At 41.3% G+C, this 11,723-nt stretch overlaps 2 gene segments (V, D, J or C); one reads left to right on the top strand and one right to left on the bottom strand.

Moving 5' to 3' along the window:
* Window positions 1-629: 629 nt before the first annotated feature.
* Window positions 630-1,504, bottom strand: LOC129838917 (Ig kappa chain V region K29-213-like). The segment is given in 2 exon segments: window positions 630-1,273; window positions 1,424-1,504. Coding segments are annotated over 2 exon segments (372 nt in total).
* Window positions 1,505-6,036: 4,532 nt separating this feature from the next.
* Window positions 6,037-7,616, top strand: LOC129838602 (Ig lambda chain C region-like). The segment is given in 2 exon segments: window positions 6,037-6,136; window positions 7,042-7,616. Coding segments are annotated over 2 exon segments (411 nt in total).
* The last annotated feature ends 4,107 nt before the right edge of the window (window positions 7,617-11,723 follow it).

Here is an 11,723-nt window from a genome sequence, read left to right as displayed (position 1 = left end):
ATGTAACAGTCAGTAACCTGCTCATAAAAATAGTTAAAATAATGCTAGAGGATCAATATTTGGTTGTGATGTTCATATGGGGATTGTATCTAGGGGGGCTGATGCTGATGTAACATCACCTTATTTTTCTTTACTTATCTACATCTTATTTTGCATATTGGACCGGTATTGTGGGTATTTCAGAACTTCAAATAACTTTTGGAGGTCCAGCACAATGATGATGATGATGATGATGATGATGATGATGATGATGATGATGATGATGATGATGATGGGCAACATGTGATCTGAATGATGCTTTCTAAACATATTCAAAGTTGACTTCACTAACCAGTGTTCCATGTCACTGTCTCTTGAATGACAGAACCTGGGTTTTTCAGGACTTCAAATAACTTTTGTAGGTGCACTACAATGATGATGATGATGATGATGATGGTGATGATGATGGGGAACGTGTGTTCTTAGTGATGCTTTCTAAACATATTCAAAGTTGACTTCACTACACTAGTGTTCCATGTCACTGTCTCTTACCCCAGAGCAGCTGCAGCAGGTTCCAGATGTAAATATGGTTGAATCTTTGCTTGAAATTCACTACCTGACAGAGGGATCTTACAGAGACTGGGGTTTTTATTCTGAAATGATGTGAGACATTACTATTGTTGCAAATAGTCCGTTCAATATATTATGTCACATGTTAAGGCAATGTTTACACATGAGCAAAATGGGAGGAATACTATTGCAATCCAGACATACGGTTGTTATCACTTAAGGAATGATTTAACATGAGGGGGGATAAGTTGACATAGTCAGCATCACTGATATATTTAGCTCAGTGTATTTTAGTTCAGCCAGTGTTCCATGTCACTATCTCTTCCCCCTCAGCATCTGCAGTCACACCCAAATAGTGCAGTTACTGTGACATCTGAGGGAGGTTTTTGTACGGCACTATATCACTGTGTGAACACCCAGGCACTTACAAGGTGTGCACTCTGACAGTAGTAATCTCCTGCATCTTCAGCCTGGACTTCACTGATGGTCAGAGTGAAGTCACTCCCAGATCCACTACCACTGAATCTAGACGGAGTCCCAGACTGAAGTGTTGTAGCATAGTAAATAAGGAGTTTAGGAGCTCCTCCAGGTTTCTGTTGGTACCAGGCTAAAAAGTCATTGTTGTAAACATTACTGCTGGTTTTACACTTAAGGGAGACCATCTGTCCTGGGAGAACAGTTTCCACTGAAGGAGTCTGAGTCACAGTGTGCTGTCCTTTGGATCCTGGAAAATAGAATAAAAACATTTATATGAAATAAATGTTACATGTTGTAATGAATAGTTCTGAATATAAATATTAACATTAATATACTGTATGTTATACCTTTGTGTAGATATAAATATTTTTCAACAACAAATTCTGAAAATGTTAACCTTGAAAGCAGAAAGCAAATATCCAGATGAAGATGGTGATAAAAGTCATGGTTGTTGTGGTTCTGTTGTCATGAAGGACAGCTCTCAGTCATGAAGTGTTAAACTCACAGGGATATAAACACTACCAGAGCACTGGAGCATTTGCTGTCTATGCAAAGTGTCCTCTCTATGCAAACAGACTTTATTGGTCCCCAGGGAAACTGTAGTTGAAGAGCTCTTCTTCTTCTTCTGAATTGGGTTGGGTTGGCGGATTGCATCTATTTTAAAGGTGCATAAACCTCCACCTCATTAGTCCTGTTCCTAAAAGGACAAACTTACACACCAACTAACCCTACACCTATATACCACTATTTCGTAAAAATAAAATCACCTCCCCATTAACTCTTCTGCAATAACATCCCGTACACCCTGTTACTTCTCTTCACCTACCACCTACACATTAAAACCCACTACCCCATTCCACTACTTTGACCCTATCTGCTCCTACACCATGCCAACGACCTGGGAGGACGGGACACCACCCCTCAACACACCATGTAGCTTTCTGAAGTCTAATCTTGTATAACCAAATAGTTCTCTGCAGCTGCCACGACAACATCTATTCTCTGTGTTTTACCTACCATTTCTGTGGAACAGTTGATAACCAATTCTATGAATGCTAAGAAGACAACCTTACTGAAGCATAACTCCCTCTATGCTGGCACAAATCTTCTACTCACTGGGATCCTCTCAGGATCCCTCCAACCTTGACCCATCCTCCTCTACTTCCTTCACTGCCTCAGCATATGACACCCGCTGCACTACTCTGGCCACTTCAACCTGCCTCTCTCGCACCGGACACTTCAGACCTCCAGCAACATCAGCACCCCTACAGTTGACACACAACTTTATCCACCGAAACTGCACAATCCTCTGTCCCATGCCCTCCTGCACACTTCCCACATCTTGGAATCTCCCTCCTACACACTGTTACAACATGACCATAAATGTTGCACCTGAAACAGAGCAGTGGATTCTGCACAAAAGCTCTGACAGGATAACTAATATATCCTAACATGTTTGGCTCAAAATTCAAAAGGACTGACAATGACTCCTCTGTTTCACCACGCTCACCACCGGGTCAGCGTCGCACCAAACGGCGGGCGTCACAAACACCAGGAATTTTCAACTTAACTTCATTCGCTACATCCACACTTAATGCTACCCTAGAAATCACCCCTTTCAATGGTGCCCTGTTCTTAAGAGTAAAGCAAGAAACAGCTCTTGACCCAAGTTGAGTGATACAGAGTGTCCGCAGCCTCTGATCAGAAGAAACACAAACAAATATCACAAGTCCACTACAGGTTACCTTCACTGATTCAATTACCCCCAACTCCTTTCCCACCCACCATGAAACCACAACTGGATCTGACAAAAGGCAAGGCTCCACCTTCTCAAACAATGTCACTCTTAGTGGTCCAGATTGTCCTTTATCATGTCTGATGCCATTCTTCCTCAACACACATCTTCCCACTACACTCAGCTCTCCTTCTTCCTCGCTGTCCACAATCACATCTATCTGTTCTATGTAAATCTCAGTTTCATTCCCACAGCTTCCAGTCTAGCAGTTGAACGGTTTCACTGCCTGAAATACCCTTTACTGGGCCAGATGTGAGGGAGTGGAATTGTTTAGACCTCTATGGTGGATTCAGGGAAGGAGACATAACAGATATGTCATCATGTAATTAAGGACAGATAATATGTCTGTTTGAGTCCAGCCTCATGTCTCCTTCACGGATGTAACAGTCAGGAACCTGCTCATTAAAATAGTTCATATAATGCTAGATGATCACATCAATACCTGGTTGTGATGTTCATATGGGGATTGTATCTAGGGGGGCTGATGCTGATGTAACATCACCTTATTTTTCTTTACTTATCTACATCTTATTTTGCATGTTGGACCGGTATTGTGGGTATTTCAGAACTTCAAATAACTTTTGAAGGTGCACTAGATTGATGATGATGATGGGGAACATGTGATCTGAATGATGCTTTCTAAACATATTCTAAGTTGACTTCACTAACCAGTGTTCCATGTCACTGTCTCTTGTATGACGGAGCCTCAGGTTGTTTTAGTGGGTTATAATCATGTTAAATGATCTCAGTAAATATTGTTCAATCTTTGCTTGAAACTCATTACCCAATAGAGGGACATAACAGAGATGGGGATATTTATTCTGAAATCATGGGAGACATTATTATTTCACATAGATAGAGTCCATTCAACTTATTGTCTGAAATGTTAAATAAAAGGTTTGTTAACCACAGCAAAAGGGAAGGCATATTTATGTAGTCTGGACCTATGGGTGTTGTCAGTTCAGGAATGATTTCACATGAAGGTGGATAAATTAACATTATAGTCACCATCACTGATATATTTAGCTCAGTGTATTTTAGTTCAGTCAGTGTTCCATGTCACTGTCTCTTCCCCCTCTGTACCTGCAGTAGGTCCCAGCTGTAGCAGTACAGTCACTGTGCAGTCTGACTGAGGGAGGTTGTTGTATGGCTCTGTATCACTGTGTGAACACGCTGACACTGTTGGGGTAGTGTAAACTCTGACAGTAGTAATCTCCTGCATCTTCAGCCTGGACTCCACTGATGGTCAGAGTGAAGTCACTCCTAGATCCACTACCACTGAATCTAGATGGAATCTCAGACTGAAGTCTGTTTGAAGAGTGCATCAGGAGTTTAGGAGCTCCTCCAGGTTTCTGTTGATACCAGGCCATACAGGTGTAATCCCCAGAACAATGATCTGCTACATCTGCACTGGTTTTACAGTTTATAATAACTGTCTGTTCTGGGAGAACAGTTTTTGTTGTAGGAGTCTGAGTCACAGTGACCTGTCCTCTGGATTCTGAAACAGAGACATTCAATAACTTTTAATTGATCTGTGTTTGTTTTGTCTAATTGTAGGTATTATTCAGTTTACATATTTCAATTAAATATTACATACTTAGATTACATATCACTTGTAAGGAAGTCATTTTAGGAGCAATACATTGTAAAATCTTACTCTGAATTAAGAATATCAATATCCACAAAATGCTCACGATAAAAGTCATGTTTGTTGTGGGTTCTGTTGTCATGAAGGACAGCACTCAGTCATGAAGTGTTAAACTCACAGGGATATAAATGCTCTCAGAGCAGCGGAGCAGATGCATTATGCAAATGAATGTTTCAAATCTATTTCAGTTTCCAAGTAGGCTCCCATCAGAATATAATTTGGCCTGCTTGAGCTTTCTTTTATAATAATTAGGTGGGTGCTTAAATGTGTCCTATTTCACACATGTACACGTGTGTTTTATGACCATGTGTGAATTAGATTTTTTTTTGTTGCATATCCCAACTCCCCTTGAGACATCCTATGAGAGTAGGTTCGAGACCAGGGTCTGCCAGTCCCTTGCTCAAAGTACATCAACATATTTCTCACCTTGTCGACCCGGATATTCAAAATAGTGACCTTCCAGTTACTGGCCCAACACTCGAACCTCTAGCTACCTGCTGCCCCTTTAATTATATCAAACAGCAACTGTTTACTCAGATAACTAATGTATGGTAACTTTATGTCACACCACCATTATATTGTTATTCTGATGATGATCAGATATAATGAACTGTCTGTTCACTCATGCTTGGTCTCTCATATAAGTTCCTCTAATCAGTTAGTGAACACTTCTCTAAACTAAAGCTGGTAGGATTCCTCTGGTAGTGTTGTCTGTCCTCTGTAACTTTACCACCACTGTTAAATCTGAGATCAACATGTTTAATAAAGGAATATACAATATGGATCACTATCACTACTGCTGCTGCTGTTGTCTTTCATATGGAAAATATGGAGGAATACTAGCAACACTGATCTAATGCTGGACTGTACCTACAGACTAGGAGAACACCTGATGCACAGAGGAAGGAAAGAATACTCTTATCTGGATTTAAGATACAATTCATATTTATATTATCTAGAAACAGCTAATATGAAGTGTTTGTTCTACCTGGAAGATGGTAAAGTGTATTTGTGTTGATTATGATTCGGTATGAGTGATCTTCACTGTAACAGCTGCAGCAACACAACACAGAGAGGTTTTTGTACCAGCAGTAACTGGGATTGTATCACTGTGGTTGACTTTTGGTGGCGGCACCAGACTTGATGTTGGAAGTAAGTAAACAACACAATTTACTGTTTTATTCACCTTTGATGTCCCGTTTCAATTTCACTATACATTTTGCCTTGATGTTGAGGATTTTTCAAATTAAATTTTTTAGATGATTTAAACAAGATACACAAGGCCTACACATACTATGGCCAATATGAATATGAATGTTATTATGTCTAATCAAATTCGACCTGCCTTTAAACTATGAAACGATTAGTCTATATTTTAGATTAGTTGTGTGAATCAACATACTTCACCTAGTAGGAAATGTACAAGAAAAAGTCAGTTTTGGTCAATGTTAAAAATCAAAATCAAAAACACTTTATTTCTAATTGAGTAGATTAAATAATTTCTGAAAAGTATTCATACTATAGCAGAGTTAATTATTTGAACCACAGTCTAAAGAAATTATGCACCTCCTGCATGCCAAACATGCAGGAGGTTTTTGTACGATCAGTAAAAGGGATTGTAACACTGTGGTACACTTTTGGTAGCGGCACCAGACTTGATGTTGGAAGTAAGTAACAAGCTCTTTGATATTTCTTTCAGATAATTGTTTGGGGTATTTTACTTTCTGAAACTCTGTCTCCGTAAAAATATTGTGATTTTACATACTTTTCTTTCTAATTTTTTAGATTCTTTCTATTACTTTTGACTAAGCCTTCTTTCAAATGAAATGTTATTTAACCAACATTTTCAAATGTAGGTGTTTATTTAAATGTGTGGTTTGATGGATTGCAGAGGATAGTTCTAGTATGATAACTATTTAATAATATGAAATATAGTTGTTGCATTGTGTATTACTGTTTGTGTGCGATTTAAAAAAAACAACCTTTAACTCAAATATTTTTTGTTAAATGTAGCTTGACTGAGCCTTCTTTCAAAAAAATATTTATTAAATCAAAATGATCAATTGTAGGTTTATTTGTATGTCTGATTCGTATAATTGCAGTATATAATTCCTAATTCTGGTATAATAACTAATAGTATTGTATATAGTATTCATCATTGTTGCATTGTGTTTATGGTAGACTTCACTGTTAGTGTGAAGACAAAGGATCTCAGTTATAACTGACTTCATGATCTAACATGGATGATATGTGATGAAAATACTATGAATATGAGTAGGCTATTCTGATCAGATCCATTCCTAAACAATATCTGTAATACATGTATAACCGACACCGTATGACTAGTAACTCTAGTTATTTAAACACGTTCTACTTGTTTGGTTCATAAATCTGCCTTGTATCATATTACTTTAGGTTTTTCTCCACATCTTTTAAACAATCTAACTTTAACATTCATATTTAGAGGGCATTTCCAATTCACCATATTTTGACATGTACTTTGCTGAAGATAATATTTTACTGTAGCTGTACTTGTTGTAGTTACTTAGTTGATATGTTCTGTTTGTTCCAGGTAACAGTGCCCCCACCCTCACTGTCCTGCCCCCCTCTAGTGAGGAGCTGTCCAGTACAACAACAGCCACACTGACGTGTCTGGCCAACAAGGGCTTCCCCTCAGACTGGACCATGAACTGGAAAGTGGACGGGACCAGCAAGAACCAGGAGACCAGTTCTAGGGTCCTGGAGAAGGGTGGTCTATACAGCTGGAGCAGCACCCTGACTCTCTCTGCCCAGGAGTGGACCAAGGCAGGAGAGGTGACCTGTGAAGCCCAGCAGAAATCCCAGACTCCAGTCACCAAGACCCTGAGGAAGGCTGACTGTTCTGGGTAGGAAGCCTCAGTCACACATCCCTGTGGAGAGAGGCTGCTGGTTCCTTCGCTTTGACTCTGTCCTGAGATCAAATGTTCTCTGTCTTATTGATCACTGACATGTAGACTAACAGAGGGCTTTGCTTGAGTTCATGTGTCAATCCTCTCTGTAGACTGAGGTTGTATCGGTGTTAGATGTGATGTGTTCTGTTTTATTACTATTAGATTCTGTAGGAATGTTTGCTTTGATTAATATATGAAAATAAAGATTTCCCTTTGGAACAAATATTTTTGTTGTCTCGTTTAATAATTAGACTGTAGTTTTAAATGTTGTTGAATGGTATAGACATATATTAATAAAACCTGATTGAGAGTTTCTTTGAAAACTATCAGACCTAAATGTCATTGCTTAGTTATTTATGTTCTCACTTGAAACCACATCATCTTCAACCAGCAGATAAAATCAAATCAAATGTTACTAGTCACATGTGCTGAATGCAACAGATGTAGACCTTACTGAGAAATGCTTACTTACAAGCCCCTACCCAACAATGCAGTTTTTAAAAAATACATGAAAAGAATAAGAGATAAAAGTAACAAGTAATTAAAGAGCATGTCAGGACCCGGTTACGAACTCGGGTGAGAGAAACAGCCACTTAGCAAACTGAGCCACTAATAGTCGGCAGAACCCAGAAGATGAGGCAGACACAGCAGTACTTGAGACGGTGTTTAAATAAAGTAAAAAGGAAAGTACTTCAGGCAAAAATATAAATCCACAACATCAAAAGTAATTCCAAGAGAAAAAGGTATATCCTCCAAGTCACAAGATAAATCCACAAAAGTGGTAAGAACAGCAGGGGAAAAAACTCAAAAGAAAAATCAAAAAATCAATAAATAAACGAGAACAAAAACAGAGTACCTCGAGAGAATCCAACTGGCGTAACAAAAGTTCACAGTATGGCTGTGGCTGGGTGCTAACATTCAAACACAGAGCAAAGAACTGAGGAAAACTAAGTGTTTAAATACATACAAGGGAAACGAGGCACAGGTGCAAATAATAACTGGAAATAAGGGAAAACAAAAGGGTCAAAAAAGCCCAATGGGGGCATCTAGTGACCAAACCGGAACAATCCTGGCCAAATCCTGACAGAGCAGCAGTAAAATAACAGTAGCGAGACTACATACAGGGGGGTACTGATACATTGTCAATGTGCGGGGCCACCAATTAGTTGAGGTAGTATGTACATGTAGGAAGAGGTATTAAAGTGACTATGCATAGATGACAACAGAGAGTAGCAGTGGTGTAAAGAGGGGAGGGGGGTGCAATGCAAATAGTCTGGGTAGCCATTTGACTAGATGTTCAGGAGTCTTATGGCTTGGGGGTAGAAGCTGATTAGAAGCCTCTTGGACCTAGACTTGGCGCTAGCAGAGAGAACTGTCTATGACTAGGGTGGCTGGAGTCTTTGACAATTTTTAGGGCCTTCCTCTAACACGGCCTGGTTAAGAGGTACTGGATGACAGGAAGCTTGGCTCCAGCGATGTATTGGGCCGTTCTTACTACCCTCTGTAGTGCCTTGCGGTCGGAGGCCGAGCATTTGCCAAACCAGGCAGTGACACAACCAGTCAGGATGCTCTCCATGGTGCAGCTGTAGAACCTTTTGAGGATCTGAGGACAAATATCAAATATTTTCAGTCTCCTGAAGGGGAATAGGTTTTGTCGTGCCCTCTTCACGACTGTCTTGGTGTGCTTGGACCATGTCAGTTTGATGGTGATGTGGACACCAAGGAACTTGAAGCTCTCAAACTGCTCCACTGCAGCCCCGTTGATGAGAATGGGGGCGTGCTCAGTCCTCTTTTTCCTGTAGTCCACATTCACCTCCTTTGTCTTGATCACATTGAGGGAGTCATGGGTGAACAGGGAGTACAGGAGGGGACTTAGCACGCACCCCTGAGGGGCCCCCGTTGTGAGGATCAGCATGGCAGATGTGTTGCCACCTACCCTTACCACCTGGCTGCCCATCAGGAAGTCCAGGATCCAGATGCAGAGGGAGGAGTTTAGTCCCAAGGTCCTTACGTTATTGATGGGCTTTGAGGATACTATGGTGTTGAAAGCTTAGCTGTAGTCAATGAATAGCATTCTCACATAGGTGTTCCTTTTGTCCAGGTGGGAATGGGCAGTGTGGAGTGTAATAGAGATTGCACCATCTGTGGATGATGTATGCGTCTCTGTGTGTGGAGTATAGGTGGTCCAGAGTTATTTTTCATCTGGTTGCACATTTAACATGCTGATAGAAATTTGGTAAAACTAATTTAAGTTTCCCTTCATTAAAGTCCCCGGCTACTAGGAGCGCCGCCTCTGGGTGAATGTTTTCTTGTTTGCTTATGGCGGAATACATCTTATTCAATGCTGTCTTAGTGCCAGCCTCTGACTGTGGTGGTATGTAAACAGCTACGAAGAATACAGATGGAAGGTAGTGTGGTCTACAGCTTATCATGAGATACTCTGCCGAAGGTGAGCAATAGCTCGAGACTTCCTTAGATATCGTGCACCAGCGGTTATTTACAAAAATATATATTCTGCCGCCCCTTGTCTTATCAGACGTTGCTGTTCTATCCTCCCGGGAACATCGTATAACCAACCAGCTGTATGTTGATGTTGTCATTGTTCAGCCACGACTCCGTGAAACATAAGATGTTATAGTTTTTAATGTCCCGTTGGTAGTTTAATCCTCTGCGTAACTCGTCCATTATATTCTCCAGAGATTGCACATTTGCTATCAGAATGGAGGAAAGTGGGGGTTTATTCTATCGCCTACGAATTCTCAGAAGGCAGCCCGCCCTTTCGGGCCCTTCTTTCTCTGCCTCCTCTTCACGCAGATCACGGGGATCGGGGCTTGTTCCAGAGGAAACAGTATATCAATCGCGTCGGGCTCGTCAGAGTCGTGAAAGGAAATTAAGGATTCTGCTAGTCTGTGGTAATCGCAGTCCTGATGTCTAGAAGTTATTTTCGGTCATAATAGAAGGTAGCGGCAACATTATCTACAAAATAAGTAAAAATACAAGTTACAAACAACGCAAAAAAACGAACAAAAAAACACAATCGGCTGGGGGCACGTGAAATGTCCGGTGCCATTTTAGAGCAGATCATATTAACACAAGATGCTACAATGTTAAAAGATTAACAGGAGAGGTCTAGATACTACAATGTTAACAGATTAACAGGACAGGTGAAGATACTATGTTAATAGATTAACAGGAAAGGTCTGGATACTAAACTCAGCAACAACAAAAAAACGTCCTCTCACTGTCAACTGCGTTAATTTTCAGCAAACATAACATGTGTTAAACATTTGCATGAACATAACACGATTCAACAACTGAGACATAAACTTAGAAAGTTCCACAGACATGTGACTAACAGAAATTGAATAATGTGTCCCTGAACAAAGGGGGGGGGGGGGTCAAAATCAAAAGTGGCATTCAGTATCTGTTGTGGCCACCAGCAGCATTAAGTACTGCAGTGCATCTCCTCCTCATGGACTGCGCCAGATTTGCTGTGAGATGTCACCCCACTTTTCCACCAAGGCAACTGCAAGTTCCAGGACATTTCTGGGGGGAATGGCCCTAGCCCTAGTCTTCGGATCCAACAGGTCCCAGACATGCTCAATGGGATTGAGATCCGGGCTCTTCGCTGGCCATGGCAGAACACTGACATTCCTGTCTTGAAGGAAATCACGCACAGAACGAGCAGTATGGATGGTGGCATTGTCATGTTGGAGGGTCATGTCGGGATGAGCCTGCAGGAAGGGTACCACATGAGGGAGGAGGATGTCTTCCCTGTAACACACAGCGTTGAGATTGCCTGCAATGACAACAAGCTCAGTCCGATGATGCTGTGACACACCGCCCCAGACCATGACAGACCCTCCACCTCCAAATCGATCCCGCTCCAGAGTACAGGCCTCAGAGTAACGTTCATTCCTTCGACGATAAACGCGAATCCGACCATCACCCCTGGTGAGACAAAATCGCGACTCGTTAGTGAAGAGAACTTTTTGCCAGTCTTGTCTGGTCCAGCGACGGTAGGTTTGTGCCCATAGGCGACATTGTTGCTGGTGATGTCTGGTGAGGACCCGCCTTACAACAAGCCTACAAGCCCTCAGTCCAGCCTCTCTCAGCCTATTGCGGACAGTCTGAGCACTGATGGAGGGATTGTGTGTTCCTGGTGTAACTTGGGCAGTTGTTGTTGCCATCCTGTACCTGTGTGATGTTCGGATGTACCGATCCTTTGCAGGTGTTGTTACACGTGGTCTGCCACTGCGAGGATGTCCACAGCTGTCCATCCTGTCTCCCTGTAGTGCTGTCTTAGGCGTCTCACAGTACGGAC

Source organism: Salvelinus fontinalis, chromosome 39, assembly GCF_029448725.1.
Source record: "Salvelinus fontinalis isolate EN_2023a chromosome 39, ASM2944872v1, whole genome shotgun sequence".
NCBI lineage: Eukaryota > Metazoa > Chordata > Actinopteri > Salmoniformes > Salmonidae > Salvelinus > Salvelinus fontinalis.
The sequence above is the reverse complement of the archived record's forward strand: the minus strand, read 5'-3'. Positions and strand labels throughout refer to the sequence as shown.